The 23,069-nt window shown below is 47.7% G+C and overlaps 1 protein-coding gene across 3 annotated transcripts in view; it reads right to left on the bottom strand.

The window, feature by feature from the left end:
- Positions 1 to 18,864, bottom strand: part of CELF6 (CUGBP Elav-like family member 6) — a 38,674-nt gene extending 19,810 nt beyond the window's left edge. For all 3 annotated transcript variants that reach the window (XR_007519940.1, XM_049906187.1, XM_049906186.1), the window contains exons 1-3: positions 18,491 to 18,864; positions 14,731 to 14,813; positions 5,469 to 5,517 (exon numbers count right to left, since the gene is read on the bottom strand). Coding sequence is in view for 2 of the 3 variants with exons in the window: in XM_049906187.1 (XP_049762144.1) it covers positions 5,469 to 5,517; positions 14,731 to 14,813; positions 18,491 to 18,752 (394 nt within the window). In the remaining variant the exon portion in view is untranslated. The remainder of the gene's footprint in view (positions 1 to 5,468; positions 5,518 to 14,730; positions 14,814 to 18,490) is intronic.
- Positions 18,865 to 23,069: the final 4,205 nt, after the last annotated feature.

Consider the following 23,069-nt stretch of genomic DNA (forward strand, 5'->3'; position numbering starts at 1 on the left):
CCTGACAGGGAGCACAACAGAGAACTCCTGAGGGAACAGGAGATCAGTGGGATGCAGACCCCAAATTCTCATAAAAAGACCATACTTAATGGTCTGACTGAGACTAGAGGAATCCCGGCAGCCATGCTCCCCAGACCTTCTGTTGGCACAGGACAGGAACCATCCCCGAAGACAACTCATCAGACATGAAAGGGACTGGTCAGTGGGTGGGAGAGAGATGCTGATGAAGAGTGAGCTAATTATATCAGGTGGTCACTTGAGACTGTGTTGGCAACTCTTGTCTGGAGGGGGGATGGGAGGATAGAGAGAGAGGGAAGCTGGCAAAATTGTCACGAAAGGAGAGACTGAAAGGGCTGACTCAAGAGGGGGAGAGCAAGTGGGAGTAGGGAGTGAGATGTATGTAAACTTATATGTGACAGACTGATTGGATTTGTAAACGTTCACTTGAAGCTTAATAGAAGTTAATAATAAAAAAAAAAAAGACCAGACTTAATGGTCTGACTGAGACTAGAAGAATCCTGGCGGTCATGGTCCCCAAGCCTTTTGTTGGCCCAGGATAGGAACTGTTCCCGAAGACAACTCATCAGACATGGAATGGACTGGACAATGGGTTGGAGAGAGATGTTGTTGAGGAGTGAGCTACTTGTATCAGGTGGACACTTGAGACTGTGTTGGCATCTCCTGTCTGGAGGGGAGATGGGAGGGTAGAGAGGGTTAGAGACAGGCAAAATGGTCACAAAATGAGAGACTAGAAGAAGGGAGTGGGCTGACTCATTAGGGGGAGAGTAAATGGGAGTATGTAGTAAGGTGTATATAAGTTTATATGTGAGAGACTGACTTGATTTGTAAACTTTCACTTAAAGCACAATAAAAATTATTTTAAAAAAACTGGAAAAATGGTTTAAATAGAGAAGAAATATTCTTTGGTGGTTATGAGAGGGGAGAGGGAGGGAGAGGGGGGTTTTCACTAATTAGATAGTAGATAAGTTTTATTTTAGGTGAAGGGAAAGACAGCACACAATACAGGAGAGGCCAACACAATTGGACTCAACCAAAATCAAAGAAGCTTCCTGAATAAGCTGCATGCTTCGAGGACCAGCGAAGCAGGGGTAAGGGTTTGGGCACCATGGCTTCAGGGGACATCTAAGTCAATTAGCATAATAAAATCTATTAAGAAAACATTCTGCATCCCACTTTGGAGAGTGGCGCCTGGGGTCTTAAATGCTAGCAAGCAGCCATCTAAGATGCATCAATTGGTCTCAACCCACCTGGAGCAAGGAAGAATGAAGAACACCAAAGATACAAGGTAACTATGAGCCTAAGAGAAAGGACCACATAAACCAGAGACTACCATCAACCTGAGACCAGAAGAACTAGATGGTGCCTGGCCACAATTGATGTCTGCCTTGCCAGGCAACACAACAGAGAACCCCTGAGGGAGCAGGAGAACAGTGGGGTGCAGACCCCAAATTCTCGTAAAAAGACCAGACTTAATGGTCAGACTGGAACTAGAAAGACCCCGGAGGTCATGGTCCCCAGACCTTCTGTTGGCCCAAGGCAGGAACCATTCCCAAAGCCAACTCTTCAGACAGGGATTGGACTGGAGTATGGGACAGAAAATGATACTGGTGAAGAGTGAGCTTCTTGGATCAAGTAGACACATGAGACTGAGTTGGCATCTCCTGGCTGGAGGGGAGATGAAAGGGCAGAGGGGGCCAGAAGCTGCCCGAATGGACACAAGAAGAGAGAGTGGAGGGAGTGAGTGTGCTGTCTCATTAGGGGAAGAGCAATTAGGAGTGTATAGCAAGGTATATATAAATTTTTGTGTGAGAGACTGATCTGATTTGTAAACTTTCACTTAAAGCACAATAAAAATTAATTAAAAAAAAAAGAAGAAAACTACTCTGTTGCGTTGGCTTCAAGGTTCAAGAAACAGAAGTTAAAGTAATTATGTTTGTCGAAAAGCTCATGTGTGCACTATGGGATAGTCCTTTATAGCAAATGGGAAAAAATGGTAGTCTTTGGGCTAAAGAACAAACCTGTTAGGTTTGGTTAGGCTTGCACAGTGCTGGTCCACTTGAAAAAATGGAATTAGTTTCTAATTTAATATACTTAACATGTAACATTTAAAAAATTAAATCAGGATAGTCTTACCCATTTAGGGTAACCTACTGGGGTTCCTGTGGCATTTGATTTTGTGATCTCTGCTTTACGGGAAGCCAAGTTAAAAACCTAATAATCTCTTCCAGAAGAAAAATTTGGAAGGAGGCTTAGATTACGTTTGTGTTGATATCAATAGCCTTATCAGATAAGGCTGAAACAAAACAACAACAACAACAAAAAACTACACTTGTTGCTGTCAAGTCAATTTTGACTCATAGTGACCCAGTAGGACAGTGCAGAACTGCCCCATAAGGCTTCCAAGGCTGTAATCTTCATGGAAGCAGATTGTCCCGGAGCAGCTGGTGGGTTCAAACCATGGACCTTTTGGTTAGAGGCCAAGTGCTTTAACCGCCACACCACCAGTTCTCCTTTCTCAGATAAAAGAAACGATTTTTATCAGATATAGAAACTATTTTTAATCAACTGTAAACTAAGGGACTTAATTTCAATAATAACAAAAAACAATGTAGGCTTATTGGCTTAACTGTGTCAGGATAGGCTTGACCATTGACTGAAGGCTTATAGAATGTTTGGGGTCACAGAGATAAGTCTTGAATGGGATAAGCTATCCCATATTGGTGTTGAATGTTACATTTCAAAAACAAAACCCAAGACCATCTTTAAATGTTGCATTTCTAAAGCATTAAGCTGTGTTAAAACAGCAGAGAGCTGACCTCACTTTCGAAGACATGTATGATAGCAGTGAAGAAAGGGAACGTTTTGACTAGTAGCAAGATTACCTAACACAAGTTAAATAGCAGCAAAATATTTATGAACTGAAAGGCGCAACCGTTCAGCAAGACTTGGGACAGACATATGCCTCCTCTCTCCCAAATATGTAGCAGGGAGCATTTGATGGCTCTTTGAATGGGCACAGGCGGAGGAATAGAGAAAGCTGGTCATCCAAACCCGCAAGAGGAATTATTGCTACGTGCATCTGCCAGATGCATATGCCTAGAACACCCTCACTTCTCAAGAAATATCTGTGTAACACATAAGAACTGGAATTCTGAGTTATATCGCAGGCAGATCTCTTTTCAGCTAGATTTGTTTCTCCTGTTCTCTTGAGCTGCTCTGAATCTGAACGGGTGCCCAGGTGGGAGGCCACATGTGCAGAGTCTGTCAGTGATGTGATACCTGCAAAACTTGTACAAAGAAGGGAAAGAAAATTATGAAACTCGGGCTGATGCCACTGACTGGGTGCCTGATGACCAGGACATGTGGCTAGGGCAAGCAGAAGCATTATGGGCATGGAGGCCTCTGAGGGGCATTCTGCTGTGCTGCTCCTTTGTGTAGCTGCCCTCAGGCTGGCAAGGTGTGCCAGGCTGCATACGGCAGGGGTGCCCAGCATTGTGGACTTAGTTTCTGAACCAGGCTCCAAGTTGCGTCACATCGTTTCTGAGCTCTGGGGCCCCCCTGCACATGCTATTCCCTCTGCCTGAAACACATGCTGTACCCCTCTCCTCTTCTCCATTTGACTACCTCTTTTTTTTGTTCACCCTGGAGATCTCAGCTTAAATTTACTACCTTTAGGAGCACATCCTGGTCTCCCAGATTAGGTTTGTTGTTCTTTGTTTTTGCCCCCAAAATCAATCCCCTTCCCCTGGACTTTTCCTTGCAAAGCACTGACCACACTGAATTGTAACCTGTCATTTACTTGTCTGTATCCTCTCATAGCCTGGGAGCTCCATGGAGGTGGTTCACTGGGTCTGCCTCACTCCCATCTGTATTCTAATGTGGAGTAAGTTACTTGGAGGATGGTGGTTGAATGGTTCTGTAAACTACAGCCCAATCCATCTCTGGTATCAGCTCACTCAAGTGCTCTCAGCTGGCCTCTCAACTGTAGGACTGTCTGTTGTTTGTGGACAGGGCTTAGAAGACCACCAGCAGTGGCCTTGGTGCTTAACAGAGTTTCCCAAGGAGCAGAAATTCTTGGGACACATGAGGGAGAAGTTTCAGATGCAGCCTGGAGCATCTCAAAAACCTGTCCGAAAGAATGATATGGGAAAGGAAGATGTGGGGTGTGTGTGTGTGCATGTGCACACAAATACCTGCATGTGTGTTTGCATGTGTGTTGGGGAGAAGAGCTTGGAAATATGCCCCCAAGATAAAGTGGGAGTGATAACATCTTGGCCATCACAAAACCAGGGTCAGAGAATCTAGAAGGATGAAGGAAAGAAGGATTTCCTGAGTAACAGCTTCCACAATGGAACCATGAAGCCATCAGAGCCCCTTGGGGGTGTGGACATGGAGCATGAAGTCTGAGAGGGTGAACATAATTAGTAGGAGTCAATAAGCGTTTATGTCAATTAGGTTATATTCTTTCCATGATGGTAAGCAGCTTCTTTTGCCTGACAAAGCCATGACTGATCTTGGGTAAGACAGGGGTCCTAGGGAGAGAGTCAGCAAACATCAGGGAGGGCTGGAGGCTGAAATAAGACCCAAGGGAGAGAAAGATATCAAGAACTTACACCAGAAACCAGCATTGCCTTTCCATCACAGGAGATAGCAGAGGTGGCCAGAAGCCACCTCGTTGTCAAAAGGCATAGGCTCTTCACTCCTCCTATTCTTAAGAGGCATTGGTTTTTCTTCACCAGGGAACAGTGCAGCTAAAAGCTTTTTAAAGGCTTTCCATGGTCCTCAGTATACATTCAGATTCATTAACATGGCCTACAAAGTCTATCTTAGCAACCTCATCTTTTACCATGAGTAAATAGGTGATTACAATGAAGGAGTGAGTGGTCTCAACCCAGAGTGGATTGGGTTCTCTGAAATCAGAAGAATCTGGAAAAGGGAAACAGCTCAACCTGATTCTTTAAACAAGTCTGGAAGTTCCACTTATCAAAACCGGAACGACCTTTCCAGGGGTGAGGTGGCAAGAGCTGCCTTCTTCCCTTCCCAGCATCCATTTAGGCCCTTCCTGCCCAGGTGGTGCAATGGTTAAGAGCTACAGCGAGCTACAGCTGCTAACCAAAAGGTAGCAGTTTGAATTCACCAGCTGCTCCTTGGAAACACTATATGGCATTTCTACTCTGTCCTATAGGGTTGCTACGGGTCAGAGTCAGCTCAACAGCAATGGGTTTGGTTTTTTGGTTAGTGTCTTCTGGGACTGGGGTCCCCACTGTGCTCTTCAGTCTGAGCTGGAATGGCTGAGCTGTGCCTGGTGCTGCATAGATCTACGGCCCACTCGTTCCCTGATCCAGGGAGGCTCCAGTAATAGGACTGGAGTGATAGGACGGACACCAGCAGTGGCTCACCAACCCCTACACAGTGACACCTCAAGGATCATCAGACAGGGGAGTTACCTCCTCGGCCCTCACTGGCAGCTGGCTTCACTTGGATCGGACGATTCATCTGAAAGACATCAGACCAGGACATTCAGTCAGCACCACTGTCTGGCCCTGGGGCCCCAAATTCTCCACACCTAGACTCCTTGTGATCTGCGTTCTAGCCCCTTTGAGCTCTACCCTCCACTCCACCCCCTGCACTGGGATTATAGATTTACTCCAGGATTCCTTCCTTAGCCCCAGGAGTTTGGATGGTGCTGAAACCTGAAGGGATGGGTGATAGGAAGCCCAGCGGCAAGCACAGGGTTGGATGGGAGCTAAAGAGATTTTTCTGCCTTTGGCTATTGGGCTTTTATTCTTCTGGCTCTGTGTGAGATGGACCGGGTGGGAGGGTGGAGTTGACACAACAGATTTGTGTTTTGTGGCTGAAGCGGAGAGTATAATGCTACCTGTCGTTTGGATTAAACAGTCTGGGAATCAGACCCAGTACTATCTAGCTCCAACTCTGCCATTTATTGGTCGTATGACTTCAAGTACACCACCCTGTCTCAGACTCAGCTTATCAAATGGGGTAAACATTCCCCAAACTTCTGTGTCACCAGCGGTTCCACATTCACCCCCTCAGTCACCTCCCTGGCTCCTCTTCCCCTGAGGGTCCTGGAGTTCTCCAGGGTGCCATCCTTGGCCCTTACTTGTCTCATTCTTCCTGGAGACGCTCATCCACACCCACGGCCTCAGTTACTATCCACACAGAGATGACTCAGAGCTCCATGTCTTCAGCCCAAGTCTTTCTCCAGATATTTAGACCCACAGGCCCAGCTGTTTGCTGGACATCTCAAGTAAAGTCCCACTGGTACCTTCTACTGAACACACCCACAACAGAGCTTGTTTTTTTGCCCGAACCTGCTCCTCCCAATCTCCCAAGATATAAGCCTGGAAAGCAGCTTGATGCCAGCCTCCATCCCCTCCCCCCGCAACCAACTTCACCTTCTAATTCAGGGGTTCCTTGATCAGGGGTGAATCGGAATCACCTGGGAATCATCGGATTCTCAAGGTGGGGTTGGTATGATTTGAAAAGGTTCCTAGATGATTTCCATATACACCCCCACACTCCCATCCCCCAACCACCCTGGGTGAATGAATGATTGAATCCCCATCTCACCTTCCTCTCATGGGTGTTGTGGGGATCACATGAGGTAATGGGGATGCAAAAGGTCTTTGTAAACTGCCAAGATCTGGGTGCGTGGGATGTGAGGAGCTATTGTTGGGGGGCAGACAGCTGAGTGCCGATAGGAAAGAATAGCAGCCTTCCTGTTCATGGAGGAAGGGGTACTGATGCCCATCTGGCCTGAGAAGGTGATGATCTGACCCCCTCCCTTCAGGAAATGCACTGCTTCTGCACCAATCAGGGGCCACTCCATCCTCTACCAATGTGCTCGTTGCCGAGACAACAGGCAGCTTCCTGTTATCATAGCCACAAGTGCTACCCAGTAACCATGGTAACGTCCTGGCAGTCACAGTTGAGCAATTTCCTTTGGATCAAATTTGGAGGTGGGAGGGGTGGAGAGGACTGATAAAAAATAAAAAGGAAAGGAAAACATGCCAAGTCTGAACCAGTACAATCCCCCTCCCAACCAGGATACAGGTTCTTACACGCTCCGACACACCCACCCGCTAGTGGTGGAGCACCTGCAGTGTACCAGGCTGTGGGTGGGGGCCGAGACACCGACAGGACTCAGGCTGCCGTCTAGAGGGGATGACAGATCAATCCAAGCAGATCAGGGCGAGCTGGACAGGTCTGGACTGGCCTGGACCAGGGACCAGGAGGACAGGACCCGACCCTGGGCATGGCCACCTGTGATTGTGAAGGAGAGACCAAGAGACAGAGGCATGGAGAGCAGAGACACAGGGAGAGACAAAGAGGCATAGGAAGAGAGAAATGATGAGAGAGAGACAGCGAGGAAGAGACAGACCCAGAAAGAGGCAAGGAAAGAGAAACACTGGTGGAGACAGGAAGGAATTGAGGGGATGAGGGGTCAGGAAGGAGGTGTGGGAGAGGCTGGGAGGAGCCTGGTGGGCGAGAAGGAGAGAGGGGTGGAAGCCTGGGGTGGGGGACAGTGAGGGTGAGCAAGACCATCATTATTTTATTAGTTCTTAAATAGATCCTGAGAATTTCTCCCTGGAGCCTAGAGTGACAAGCACATGTGACAGTAGCAGTTTCCATGGCAGCTGCCTCCCTGGCTGGTTTCCTCGGAGATGGAGCGCATCAGTGCTCTGGGGGACTCCCGTTTCCCTCCTCCACCCACTCCACCACCCTTCGATGGAGAGTGGGCATTGGGTGGTACGGATATGTCCCGCATGGACCTGACAGGGTCCAGGCCACACAGGCTGGGAGCCTAGGCCTTCCGCCACTCAGGCACACTGCCAGCGTGTCCTGAACTCTGTGAAGAGCCCCAGGCTGGGTCCTTTGGGCGAGCAGTGATGACAGATGAGGACCCTACACTGATGGGCTCACAGAGGGGAAGATAATGCCACCCTTTCCCTGAGAGCTCATTATGTGCCAGGCCCTTCCTAGAGCTCTTTACATACATTGACTCTAAATTCTTTCAACCACCCTGCAAGGTAATACCATTGTCCCCATATTATAGGTGAGAAGCTGAGGCTCAGAGAGGTTAAATCCAGTGCTTTGAACCCGTTAGTTCTGGTTCAAACCCCTGCTGAGAATTTGCATTTCTAACAAGTTTCCAGAGGATGCTAATGATGCTGGTTAGGGACCAGTTCTGAGAACCACTAGTAGAGCAGTAGTTCTCCAAAATGTATTATACAAAGAGTCACGTGGGAATCTTGTTAAAATGTAGATTCTAATTCAGTATATCTGGGGTGGAAATGCAAATTCTCAGCAGGGGCTCAAACCAGAAGAAACCGGTTCAAAGCCCTGGCTAAATCACTCATCCAAGATCATATGGCAGGGCAATGGCTGAGCTGGGATTTGCCTCCAGGTCTGTATAATGCTGAAACCCATGATTTTTGCATTATGCTTCTCTCCTCTGTTCTTAAAACATGAACACAGATAATGAGGCACAGAGGGACCAGGGCCTTAGGACGAGTGCAAAGTAAAGTGCTGTGGGGGAAGCTGCCTCCAGCTGCAGAAATTGAATGAGGAAAATTTTCATGGAGAAGGCGGTATTTAACCTGAGCCTTGCAGGACTGGGGTAATTTGACCATGTAGAGATAGTGGGGAAAGTAGGTGTTCCTACCTCTCCTGGGTCTGGACAGGGAATTGCAAGTCTGAAGGAGCAAGGGTTCTGGTGGGTACCTGGCATGGATATAGCCAGGGAGAGCGAATTGCTCCTGAGTCAAATAGATGTAGATTTAAAGCCTGGCTCCATCGCTGTCAAGTTCTCAGAGGTCTCTGAGCCCCAGTGTCCACATTAGTGAAGTGGGGACTCATGATCCTGCCTTGCAGGGTTATGGTGGAAATGGCAATAGCTAGGTCTTAGTAGGTACACCAGATGTGATATGTTTTAGTTTTTGTTTTGTAATGGAGGGATATGAAACTGAAAGGTAGGCAGGGATCAGATCAGGGCCAAGCTGTGAAAACTACAACCAAGTATTTCAACTGTGTTATATTTCAAAGGTAATGGGAATCCACAGGAAGGTTTTAAGCAGTGGAGTGCCTTAGTCAGTTTTTTCTTATGAAGGATTCCATTGAGCTGCCACGATGCAGACAGAGGACTGGAAAGGGTAAGATTAGAGGCAGGAAAGTCAGTGGTACCTGTAAGGAGTGAGGGTGACCTGGCCTGGGGTAGAAGGAAATGACAGATTCAAGAGATGTTTAGGAAGAATTAGCTAGACTACAGTTCTTTTGGAGGTAGAGACTGAGGGAGAGGAGGGAATGTTGGCTAACTCCCAGGTTTATGGCTTGAGATTTGGGGAAGTGGGCAGTGTGGGAGTTTGGAGGTACAGGGGAAGTCCCCAGGGGAAGAGCCCAAGAGGATGAGGAAAGAGTAGGGAAGGGTAATGCTCCAGGACTTTGGGCCTTCAGTCCCCACTGGACAGTGGTTATGGAGGACACCTGGGGTTTAGGTATGCTCTGTGTGGTTGGTTGGAGAAGGAGAAATGTCTGTGTGAGCTGCCTGGGCAATTCTACCCTGCCTCGTGCCTGCCCCAGCCAGAGGAGGGGTATGGGAGTGGGGTGAGGAAAGCAGGGTTCCCCTTTGAGCAAAAGAGACATTTCTCCTTGGCCAAGAACACGTCGTTGGACCTCTGGTGAGTTCTTGCCCTTGGCTGAGCACCTATTCGCTTGAGAGTGTCTGGGTAGAACCCAGGGCCACATCTGCTTTAGGGCTCAGCCTGGAGGGGAAATCAAGGGAGAGAGTGTCAGAGAGAGGCGAGAACAGCCTTCCTCCAGTCAATGGGGGATGAGGAGAGTAGGGAGTAGGGCTACAAGGCCCTGGTTCTCCTGCCCCAGTGAGCAGAAGGGAAAGCAAGTCCCCACCTCACCTCCCTGCTTGGCTTGTCTAAAATTCCTCCATCAGTACTTTCGGCCTTGGGCCCAGCATCGCTATCTTTGGACTCTTCTTTCTTAATGCCAACCATTTCCTCCAGTAAGCACTCATACCTTCAGCCCTGTTTCCCCTATGGGAAGAGAGTTTACCAAAAAGTCCCCAGAAAAAGGACCACTGGTATGTCTGGGAGAGGTGTCATGGTTTGGGGGAAGAATTGGGCAGGACAAAAAAAAAAAAAGCAAACTTCATCAATTTCAGCACTTTTTTCTACCTTATATGCCTCTTCTAATTCAATCCACTACCCAGTCCTCTTGGTTCTAAAATCTATACAGATATTCTAAACAGCTCTCAAGTCTATCTTCTCCTTCTCGCTCCTGCCTTACCCCTAACTCCAGGCCAGCATCAGTATCTACCTGTACTCAAGCAACGGTGTCCTAACGGGTCATCCTGCCTCCAGTGTTGCTTCCTCTCCAACCCACCCTCCACGCTGTAGCCAGAGTGATCTTGTAAAACCAGTCCCTCTCCTTTCTCTGTTTAAAATCCATCCATGGTTCCCCACTGCAAGCCTCTAGATAAAGCCCAAGTTCGTAAGGGTGGCAGTCAAGACTTGTAATCTTGCCTCCCAACATGCATGATACTTTCCACCCACGTGTACTCCCAGGGGTCTTTGCCAGGCACCGTTCCTGCCTGTGACAGTGCTAGATAGAGGGCACACTATCCTCATACTCCCAGAAGTGCCCTTTGTCTTTCACGTTTCTAGGCCCTCAAATGTGTTGGAATCTGACCATGATTCAGCTCAGATAGCATCTCCTCCCTGAGGGCCTCCCTCCCCACTCCTGATGCCTTTTGTGTGTGACCAGATAAAAACTCCAGTGGAATGCAGTGAGTTGTTTCTGGCACGGGAGCTCCTTGAAGGCAAAGGCTCAGGCTCATTCACTGGGCAACCTCGATCATGGCCAGCACCTTTGTGTGAATTACAGAAGGGCATTCTCCCAACCCCTGGGATGAATTAAAAACAATGTGTGCCTCCTCTCGGCTGACACAGCCCTGCAATAACGTGCATGGCTTGGCCTATAGAGCACGGCTGGATTTTGCCCCCTCTGCCTTCTCTATCCAAGCTGTTTTGTGCAGGGTACAACCCGGAAATCACATGCCTGATTCAGTTATGTCTGTCTCCTTCACAGCGTTTGAAGGGATGGGTGCCTAAGGAATAGAGGTCATGAGCAGGGAGAGGGACATCTAAGGGGGCACCTTCTGAATCCCAGAAGGTGGGGTAGAAGTTGGGCCTCACTCTCTTCTGGTGAATTCTGGAGGCTAACGTGAAGTTGAAAGACGTAGTTCCAGCTTCACGGGGAAGGGGCTGCAGGAGACAGGAGCCAGATGGGACAGACAGCTGAGGTTTGAAGGAAGTCCTGAGTCGGGAGCCAAGCTTTGATAGGTGACAGAAATTGTCAGGGGGCAAGTAGAGGGGAGTCAAGAGGTGGTTCCAGTCCAGCGGATTCCGTGAAAATTCCCCTAGGGAACCAGGCTTCCTCTTTGGGGAAACTGAAGCCTTCCCTGGTCCCATAGTGATACTCCTGCCTGACTCCAGCAGGAGTCCAAACTGAAGTCTTGTCCCTGCTTCTCCAGCAGGTGGCAGATGTGCTCAGGACCCAGTGCCAGCAGGGAGATGGACACCCTCCTCCCTCCATGGTGGCAGGCTTGGGACCAGGTGACTGAAGCTGCTGCTGCCCCTGGCAGGCCTAGAGGAAAGATTGATGGCACAGGCATTGCTGGGGCTGGCCAACAGAGCCATCGATTTTCATTTAGGAGAATAATTAAATATTAATTTTCACTTTGTTAAGCTGGGGAGGCTGAATAAAGCCAATCCTAGTGGACCAGTGGAAGCCAGGCCATGTTGGAGGACCACAGATAGAAGGATAGGAGGGGCAGATGTACCCAGTCACCATCCCCCCCAGAACCTAAAACCCCAGCCTGCCACTGGCATGACTGACATAAGACTGTGGTAGTTAAGTGAATGAGTTCTGGAGCCAGACTACCTGGGCTCAAAGCCAAGATCTTCCCATTAGTAGCTACATGACTGTGAGCAAGTTACTTGATTTCCAGGACTCAGTTTCTTCATCTGTAAAATGGGTAATAGTGGTACCTTCATTATAGAGGATTAAATGACTTAGAACACGTAAAGGGCTGGAACACTGTCTAGTATCAAAAACTTTATTATTATTTCTCTTATCTCTCCCAGAAATTCTCCCAATACTCTAGGGCTTTACAACTCTCATCTTAGGTGCCCTCATCATCATGGAGTCTTCCCCTCCCAGGTACCTATCACCTTTGTGGGGCCCTGTGCCTGCCTGAGGAGAGGTCTTGTTCTCCCAAAGTTTATCTTAATTTTTTCAGTGCCACTCATTTGCCTTCAGGGTAACATCCAACCCCCTTAGCCTAGTATTTCTCTTCAGTCCCTACCCTCTGTGGATCTTCTCTCAGTCCTGGTCCACACTCACAGGGGCCGTCCCCCACACTCTAACTCTCAACCCCATTTCACACCCATGCTGTGCCTTACGTTTCTGCACCTTTACCATTTCCCACATGGAACACAACGGCTTGTTTCACTGACCTCTATTCTAGCATCAGAGGTCATTTGCTCCCATGTTTGAATGAATGACAACTTCTCCCACTATTACTAAAGCTGTTGTTACTATTACTGCTACTACTACCACCAGCTAACCCATATTGAGTGCTCATTGTTTGCCAAGAATTGTGGTAAGCACTTTATGTGACTTCTCTTATTTAATCATTACAACAATCCTATTAATTCAATTTTACAGATGGGGAAACTCAGGCTTAGAGGCAGAGACTTGTTCGGTCACAGAGCTAGTGGGTGGTAGGGCCTGGATTTACACGGAGGTCTGTCTGACTCCAGAGTCTGCATACACAGGATTGGCGAGGGTGATAAGTTGGTTTACTTGGCACTGAGCCCCCAAGAGTGGGGATCAAGTTGCTTTACTTACTAGCATTGGTCCTAGGACCTGACATTCCATTAACAGGGTCTGCTTGATCAGCTCCAGGCAAAGTTCATCCCATTACTAAACCAAACCCGTTGTTGTTGAGTTGATTCTGACACTCATAGCGACCCTATAGGGCAGAGTAGAACTGCCCCCATAGGGTTTTGACGGCTGTAAATCTTTACGGAAGCAGACTGCCACATCTTTCTCCCATGGAGCAGTAGTGGGTTTGAACTGCTGACCTTTCGGTTATCAGTCGAATGCTTAACCACTATGCCACCAGGCTCTTTATTCCATTGCTAGACAGTACAGAGAAATGACTTCTTTATATGAGCTAAAAATCAGTGCCTGTTGCTTACATCCTCTAATCCTGATCCTCCCCTCTCGGGCCACTTGTGGAAAACCAAATACCTCTCCAGAATCTGAAGGCAATCACCCCCACCCCAACAATAATAATTATGGAGGTTTTACTCTGTCCCAGGAACTTTATAAGCCTCTATCCACATTACAGCCTCACTATAAGCTAGATGTCAGCATAAGCCACTCTTCAAAGATGAGGAAATTAGAGCTTGAGAGGCAAAGTAATATAGCCAGGGACACAAAACTGGTAAATGGCAGAGCTGGGATTCAAATCCAGGTCTGTGAGACTTAAAAGTCAGTATTCTTAATTATTAAACTCATTGCCATCGAGTCAATTCTGACTCACAGATACCACATGCGTTACAGAATAGAATTGCTCCATAGGGTTTTGTGGGCTGTAATTTTTACTGAAGCAGATAGCCAGGCCTTTCTTCCATGGAGCAGCTGGGTGGGTTTGAATTGTCAAGGTTCAGGTTAGCAGCTGAGCACAAATCACTTGAACCACCCAGGGTCCTTTGTCTCCCTATTAAAGCCCCCCAACCCTATCTTCTCCAACTAAATATCTCCAATTCCTTCAAACTGTCTTTCCATGACATATTTTGTGTTCCTACTCCATCCTGGTCACTTTTTGGTGTGCTAATGACACCCTTAGATCTGAGGTCTAGAACTGGATATAGGCCTCCAGGTTTTGCCTCCTCATGGTATTTGAATAGTCTTCTTGTTCTAGGTACTCTATTCCTTGGACAAGAGAAAATGACGCTGTTGTGGCATAACTTGCTCTTGGTGAACCCTAGTTAGCACCTAATGATCACTACTTTTTTCCTGCCACATGGTCAGTAGGTCCCACTTTGTCCAATGATTAGCCATTAGCCAAAGTCAGACCAGATGCTATTGGTACATACAAGCCTAGCTAACCATAGAATCAGGTCTCCCCAAAACTTAGCCAAGTGTTTGAGGGTGTGGAAGGCCCCCAAAAAACCATTATAGGGAGAGAACCAGAAGGAAGTACCACCAAGGATCCTGGGACCGGAGAAAATAGGATACCAGTCCAGCAGAGTCCCTACCCATGTGTTCACATACATGTTCACACCAGTGACAAATGACACATGAAGCCATAATTTTTGCCAAGGTGGACAAATTCTAATTCTGTCCATGACGCTTACGCCTCTCCTAAAAGATGGGATAAAACATTTGGCCCAAGGGGCCTGAGCTCCTTTCTTTGAGCTGGAAGACTGAATATAACAAAGGATGTATAGCTGTTCAGAGCCTAGGGAAGCCCCCTCCCAGGGAGATGACTCTGCTTCTGGTTCCTGATCTCAGCCCAGTCCCCACATGCTGCCTCAGCATGCACACAGTGCATGCCCCCAGCCTGAGCTGATTCCCACCCATCCCCAACCCTGGAGGACTTACCCCTGGCAGGGTCTTCTGCTCGTGCAGTGCACTCTGGGCCTTGAGAGCAGAGTCCCGGGCGCAGTAGGTGAGGAAGGCACAGCCTGGGGGGGAAGAGGCTGGCTCAGGGGGTCTCCTGAAACCCCCAAATTCTCTTCCAGGAGAGACTCCATTAAGTTGACAAACTCAAGACCACACTCATTTAAACAAGGACACTATTTCTGAGAAGCTTCTCTGACTCCTGCCTTCTCTGAAGGGAGGGGTTTCATGTGCCTGGCGACCTGTGTCCCAGGCTCTGGCTCCCTCTTATTTGCTCCTGGCCTCCTGCCCAGGGGAACATGTGCACCCATACCCAATCACATGCTCACACAATCCTATCCCCTTCCTTCCCTATTCCAGCCATAAGTCTTGTTGGCTCAAACCTCACTAAGCGGATTTGCCTTCAGCTTTAGCCCCAGCCTCCCCCTACCTTTTTGTATTCAGACTCACTGAGTCTCGCAGGATCAGCCTCAATTCCTTCCCAATTCAGTGGAGAATGGCAGGAGGCAGAAGAGAAGGAGGAGGGTTGGGGGCCAAGCCTAGGACCCTACAGTTCCTTCCCAATACCTCTCTGTTCCAAGTTTGAAGATGGGGGGATGGATTAATTTGAGAGTTGGAAGATGGGGCTGGCTTAAGGGCTTCTTGTAGGTGGGAGCTTTCATGGACACCCTAATCCTATCCACTCCCCCAGAGCTTTAATATACGGCCTCTTAAAGGGTTATTGTGCCCCAAATCTGACTCCTCTAAAAGGGCCAGCAGGTGTGGGGCAGGGTAGGGGTCTGTGTTGAACCAAAGGGCAAGGCCTATCTCTCTATGTTCAGTCTTAGAACCTGTAGCCTGCTAGCAGGCACTGAGGCAGAGTATCTCTTCCTTTCCAAGTCATTGGGCACTCAGTCATTCAGAACATACTTATTGAATACCTATTATGGTGAGGCTTTATGATGGACTTGGGGATAGAACGGTAACAAGTGGGACACATTCCCTGCCCTCAGATTACGTAATGTATTGTGGTGGCATCTAGCTGAGTCCAAAAGGTTAGAGAAAGTCTCAAAGACATTGAGCCCCATAGAACAAACAGGTAGTAAGAAGAGTGGACAAGTATTTTAGGCTGAGCAAATAGCTTATACAAAGTCTCTGAGTCAAGAAGGAATTTGGTGTTTTGGAGGAATGGATAGAAGGCCAGTGTGGCTGGAGCTCAGTGAATGGAGGCAGAGTGACTAGTGAAGTGTGGGGGGGTCAGGTCATATATGGCCTTGTAGGCCTCAGTTCGGATTTTGAACTTCCTCCTAAGAGCAATGGAGACCCACTAAAGAGTGACATGATAAGATCTGTGTTTTAAAAAAGAATCTTTTGAGCGTAGGAGGGAGATGGACTGAAAGAGGAGAGAGTGAATGTGGGAAGCCATTAGGAACTTGTTGCGGTTTTCCACGTATGCCTCAGCAGGCTAGAAAGAAAGGTGTCGTCTATGTGACTGTCTCGTTAAGGTGGGTGGATGTCTGCCGTTCACTGAATAAAAGGACCTTAGAGAGCTCCTGGATCAATCTCTGATCATATCAATAGGGAAACTGAAGCCCATAGAGTATGTCAGTGGCAGGGCGGGATTTGGAATCTCCTAACTCCCAGGCTAGATTGTTTTCAAAGCACTGTGGCTGCCTCCTTCAGTACCCAGCCATGAAAAGAAAAATGAGTCACCCTGGTTTTGGGACGTCACTGTTGCTGGGAAGAAGGTAGGTAAGATGTTTACTGGGAGACCCTCCCCAATCATCTTGCAAGAAACTGGTGACCCTTGCCTTGGGGACTTATGGCTTGGTCTAGGGATAAATCACCAAACACCTGATCCCTGATCCATCTTCTGCCATCACCAAGCCTTATCAGCTGACGTCGGAAAGGGGCAGGGCTAAGGGCCCGTCTGAAAGGCTCGGGGGCCCAGATGCTGCCTAAAGGAGCCAGTTTGCACTACCTGGGATAGGGTTCGAAGGAGTGGAGGGATGAAAAGACAGAGAAGCATGGCCCGAGGGACAGACAAGTGAGCAAACAGAAAGAGTTACAGCTAAATGGCAAGAGTGAGAGAGGATGAAGAAACAGTTCAGAGACTTGATAGTGTTTGAATAAGAAGAATGAGAATTAAAGGTATTCTATACACTTCCCTTATTGTACAGATGGCTCAGAAAGATTAGCTTGTACTTACATACTAAATCTCTGTCTAGAAAATAAAATGCTCTAGATGGATGGACAGACAGACAGGCAGGCAGCCAGACTGCATTGAAAGAAATATGGATGGTGTGGTCTTGTCCTTTCAAGACCACTTTAGTATATCTCTTCCAAAGGGTACGAGACACACCCCTGCCCATCTGGCCCCACTCTTCTGTGGGCATCTCTCCGAAGCTCCTACATGTATATACCTAGGAACACTACAAGGCGTCCCAGTTGAGAAGAGGTAGCGGCCTGATTCCTGCTCACAGCCCATAGGAATGCACCTTTAGCTGTAACCGAGGGCCCAACACTCCTTCCTAGGAAGACCGTGGAGGATAGATGGTAAGCCTTAACCACAAAACTTGAAATCCCAGCGTGGGGGGAGGGAGCTAAAAGTGCTTCTCCCCAAATCATCTCCCCTTCCCCTGCCCGTGTATGGCACTGCCGCTTCCTCATGACTGTGATTCTGGCTCTTAAACTCCAGCCCAGCCTGGATAGACTTTTCTGCATGTAAACAAGCCTCCTCCCTCTCTCTACAAGGAGAAAGGGGTGTGGCTGGACAGGGCCATGGCACCTCTGTCTCTCTGGCAAGGGCAGGGAGAAGGCCCCCCTTCTGTCTCTTTCACCTGACCCACCCTAACAGTGCTCTGATTCAGGACTAGCCTGTGAGAGAGGGGAAGCAGGAGGCCATAAAGAGGATTGAGGAGAAGCAAAGAAGAGGCACAGGAGTGGGAGGATTAGAGGATGAAAGATGTGTGGGTTTGGCTGAAGGGAAGCCTGAGATGAGGGGACACACGACGGCAGGAGCCCCAGCTGAGGTTAGAGTTCTGGGCAGAAACCAGAGGAGGTGGAAGAGTGTTGGGATTTTGGCAAGGGGTAGGGAAGACTGGGGTTGTTAAACATAAGGTGGGCATTTGGAGCTAAGAGCCTCCTGGGAGAGGAACCAAACTTTGTGAGTTAGCCAGGTCTGGGGTCTGAAGAAGGGGAGAGCTTGGGTCTGTGAGGTTTTAGGTTGGCAATTTGGTCAAAAGAAGGCTCTGGGGCTTGGCTGGACTTGGGGAGGCCAGAATGAAGGGTACAAATTCAAGATAGGCATGGGGTTTGTTAGGCCTGAATGGAGTGGTACCAGATGAGGGCTTCAGGAATGCTGGGGTCCATGGTTTGGAAGGCTGAGGGTATTAGAATCTAGAAGGTGGACTAAGTTTCCAAATTCCAGGATTTAGGATATCTGATGGGAGGGACAGAGGAGAGGTCCAACTGAAAGGCGGGACTGTCAGGGTGTGAGAGGTGGCTGGTAGGGAGTTGGAGGCTGGAGTGGGGAAGATGTTAGGGGACCAGAGAGAGGATGTGAGAGAGAAGCTCCTGGGCTGGGGTTCTATGATCTGCGGAGGGGCTGGGCTGAGGTGGGGTTGGTACTGGACTGGTGTTGGACTCGTTCGAGGTAAGACTAGGGCTGGGGCTGCGGTTGGGGCTGGGGTTTGGGCCCGGCTGCACTCTAATCGGATTGGGGCTGGGCTGGGCTGGGCTGGGCTAGGCTGCCCCCGCGCACCTTTGTGGAGGCCGGTGAGCCGGTCCTTCAGCACCGTCAGCTCGTAGATGCGGCCGAACTCCTCGAACAGCGGCTTGAGGTCCTGCTCGTCCAAGCCCCGCGGGATCTGCCCCACGAAGAGCTTGATGGCGTCGTGGTCCTTCATGGGCACGGCGGGACCGGGGTTTAGCCCGCTCAGGCCGACGCCGCTGTCCGCGGTGCTGAAACCCAAGCGCGGGCCGGGGCCGGCGGGCGGCGCAGACCCTCCGGGCGCAGCGGCCATGTCCCCGCCCGGTCCGCCCTCCCGCCGGTCCCACCGGTCCCGCCTGTCCCGCCGTCCCCTCCCTGGACCGGTGGAAAGGGCCAGGGGAGGGGGCGGGGCCCGGGCGGCAGGGACGGGGGGCAGCTCAGGGGGCGGGGCCTGCGGAGGGGCGTAGAGAGGGTGGGGCGGGCTGGAAAGGGGCGGGGCCGGGGGCGGGGCAGTCCCGGGCAGAGGCGGGGCGGGTGCTGGGGCCTGGCGTGGGGTCCCAGCGCCGCGCTCTCTGGGCTTGGGCCGGAGCTCTCCCGGAGCCGAGCCCCTAGCTCCAGCCCCCGTGCTTGGTGACGTCAGGCAGCTGGCAGCCGAGTCTACGCAAATGATTTGCATACTGAAGAAGTAGCGGCCAATCAGAGTTGGAGCTGACCGGGCTCGGCCGGGGGCGGGAGGGGCGGCTGGGCTCAAGCGCGCCTACTCGCCATAGCAACCGGACCCTGCATGCCCTGTGTGTGTCGAGTGTGTGCGGGCGTGGCCGTGGACCGCGAGTGTGCGTGAGGGGAAGTAGCTTCGTCATGCGTGGTGGTGTCTGCGGGAGTCGGAGCTAACCCCTTGCTCACACACATGCAGACACAGGCACACAGGCCGGCACACACGCAGGCACACACACCTCCAATCTCCGGCGTGTTTCCTGCGGGGGTAGATGGGGATTCCTCTTCTCCATCCCCACTACCAAAGCCAATCCCTCGGAGCCGATCCCAACCCGCTTGATCACAAGTCTCTGTCTTCACTGTCTTCAATCACTTCTTCACTCGTGAGCCTCAAACATGTTCGTCTCCTCCCGCATCTAAAAAGGAAAGAAAACAGGAGGAAAAACAAACAAAACCACTCCTTAAACTCTGATTCCTCCTCAAGAAAGAGCGAGGATTTATATCAGCAATATTTACTTAACACCCATTACGGACCAAGTTCCTGGTTCATCCCCAATTCGGTGAACTCTGGAGCGTTAGTCTGCTTTTCCGGTAAAGCAAGCTGAGGCTCAGGGAGGTTAGGGCCAGGCCAGCCCCTAACATTTGCCAGGCCCAGGACAAACGTGCAAATGGAAATCCAGATACCATGTGTCTAAATAAGTAAGAATTATAAATTAAGTGTACTATTTGTTAAATAAAATATGTTCTCTTCTTATTTTCACAAATACACATTCATAGTAACAAAACGGAAAGATACGTGTAAAGCTGTATTTTTTATATGAGTAAACGTCGACAAAATATCAGAGATGATTGAATTTTATTCTTCTTTTCATGACTGGTAATTCTCTTGATGGGCGAGAGTTGTTTGGGTAGATGAGTAATACAACAAAGATAAATAATTCATAAATTATATGTTTATTCCATAAAAATTTTATCCTGCCTTCTTTCAGTAAAATTTCTAAATATATATATATATTTGAACATTTAAGTACATTAGTTTTCCATTCAACAATTTATACACATTTTGTTTCTTGACAGTAGTTTCAATCCCCTCAATGTGACAACACTCTACCCACTTCTTTCTTGAGTTCCCCGTTTGCATTCCTCCATCTTTCCTGCCCCTTCCTGCCTTTGAACTTTGTTTTTGGGCAAATGCTTCCCTTTTGGTCTCATGTGGTTGAATGTTCTGAGCAGCACATTCCTCACAGGTGTTACTGTTCGATTTATAGGTCTGTTGTTTGCCTAAAATGTGATATCTGGGACTGGGTTCAGTTCCAGGTTCGAAGGGTGTTTAAGGGCCATAGTCTTGAGGGTTCCACCAGGCTCTATCAGGCCAGTAAGTCTTGTCTTTTTTATGAATTTGCATTTTGTTCTACAATTTTCTCCCACTCTGTTCAGGATCTTCTATTGTGATCCCAGTGAGAGTGGTCAGTACTGGTAGCTGGGCACCATCTAGTTCTTCTGGTCTTGGGCTAGTGGAGGCTGTGGTTCATGTGATCCTTTGGACTGTTTCCTTGAGACTCTGATTTTCTTCACTCTTCTTTGCTTCAGATGGGAAGAGGCCAATATTCATATCTTAGATGGCCACTTGAAAGCTTTTAAGACCCCAGTCACTACTCACCAAAGTAGAATGTAGAACATTGTTTTTATGGACTATGCTAGCCCAGCTGACTTAGTTGTCCCCTGAGACTTGATCCTAAGCCCTCAAGCCCAGTGACTCAGTCCCTCAAGGTGTTTGGTTATAAGTAAGAAGTTTTCATAATTGTGCCCCCTATGTGCTTTACTGTATACATGGATATATTTTCAGCACATACAAATGGAGATATAGAAATACCCTCTGCCAAACCTATATATGCTCATGGGGGTACTCCCATAAAAAGATTTCTAATTTTACTGTTTCAATAGATTTTAAGCAAACTTGTGTACATTGATTATTCCAAGCAACTGCTGAAGTGCAGCCATACCAAATGGAATCATAAAAAAACAATTCTTAAAGCAATATTCAAATTCAGAAATAAATCATGATTTTTTCATTTTCTTTTTTAATAAGAAGGCACTCCTTGTAATTAGTGATTATGAAATGAGTTTTCAGAACATTTCATTTTCGTTTAGTTCAATGCATTTTTAAAATTTCTGTTGAGACTTCCTCTATGACTTATGGAATATTTAGAAGCATGTTGTTTAATTTCCAAGTGTTTGGAGACTTTCCTATTTTTCTGTTATTAATTTCTAGTTTGATTCCATCATAGTCAGAGAACATACTCTATATGATTTCAATTATTTTACATTTGTTGAGGTTTTTTTTGTGGCCCCTAGGATATGGTCTATCTTGGTAAATTTTCCGTTAGTGCTTGAAAATAGTGTGTATTCTGCTGTTATTGGGTGAAGTATTTTATAAATGTCGATTAAATCCTGTTGATTTATAGTGTGGCTGATTTCTTGCTGATTTTCTGACTAGTTGTTTTATCAAATTGCTGAGGGAGGAGTGTTGAAGTCCCCAATTGTAATTGTAAACTTGTCTATTTCTCCTTTCAGCTCTGCCAGTTTTTGCTTCACATATTTTGCAGCTCTGTTTGGTGCATACACATTTAGGATTGTGATGTCTTCTTGGTAGATTGGTCCTTTTATCCTTATGTAATGTTTCTCTGTTCCTGGTAAATTTCTTGCTCTGAAATCTACTTTATTTAACATTTCTTCTTTCTTTTTATTAATGTTTACATGGTATATCTTTCTATTCTTTTACTTTGAAGCTCCCTGTATTGTTATATTTGAAGCGAGCTTCTGGTGGACAGCATATATTTTGTTATGCACTGTGCCAATCTTTGTCTTTTAATTGATGTATTTAGACCATTTACATTAAGTGCAATTATTGATATGTTAGGGCTTAAGTCTGCCATTTAATTATTGTTTTCTATTTGTTCCCTCTGTTCTTCATTTGTCTGTTTTATTTTTCCTGCCTTCCTGTGAGCTATTTGTTCCTTTTTCTAAGTATTACATTATACGTAAATAACTTATCACTGTCTACTAGTGTTGACATTTTACCAATTCAAGTGAAGTGTAGAAACTTTGTTGTTGTTGTTGTCAGGTGCCATCCAGTCAGTTCTGACTCATAGCAACACTTCGTACAATGGAATGAAACACTGCCTGGTCCTGCACCATTCTCACGGTCCTTGTTATGCTTGAGCCCATTGTTGCAGCCACTGTGTCAATCCATCTTGTTGAGGGTCTTCCTTTTTTTTGCTGACCCTCTACTTTACCAAGTATGATGTCCTTTTCCAGGGACGTATCCCTCCTGATTACATGTCCAAAATATGTGAGACGTAGCCTCGCCATGCTTGCTTCTAATGAGCATTCTGGTTGTACTTGTTCCAAGACAGATTTGTTCATTCTTTTGGCAGTCCATGGTATATTCCATATTCTTCTCCAGTACCACAATTCAAAGGCACCAATTCTCCTATGGTCATCCTTATTCATTGTCCAGCTTTTCATACGCATATGAAGCAATTGAAAACGTCATGGCTTGGGTCAGGAACACCTTCGTCTTCAAGGGGACATCTTTGTTTTTCAATACTTTAAAGAGATCTTTTGCAGCAGATTTGCCCAATGCAGTGCATCTTTTGATTTCTTTTACTGCTGCTTCCATGGGCATTGATTATGGATCCAATTAAAATGAAATCCTTGACAACTTTAGTCTTTTCTCCGTTTATCATGATGTTGCTTATTGGTGTAGTTGTGAGAATTTTTGTTTTATGTTGAGGTGTAATCCATACTGAAGGCTGTAGTCTTTGATCTTCATCTGTAAGTGCTTCAAGTCTTGTTCACTTTCAGCAAGCCAAGTCATGTCATCTGCATATCACAGGTTGTTAATGAGTCTTCC

This window comes from Elephas maximus, chromosome 13 (assembly GCF_024166365.1).
Source record: "Elephas maximus indicus isolate mEleMax1 chromosome 13, mEleMax1 primary haplotype, whole genome shotgun sequence".
NCBI classification, from domain to species: Eukaryota; Metazoa; Chordata; class Mammalia; order Proboscidea; family Elephantidae; genus Elephas; species Elephas maximus.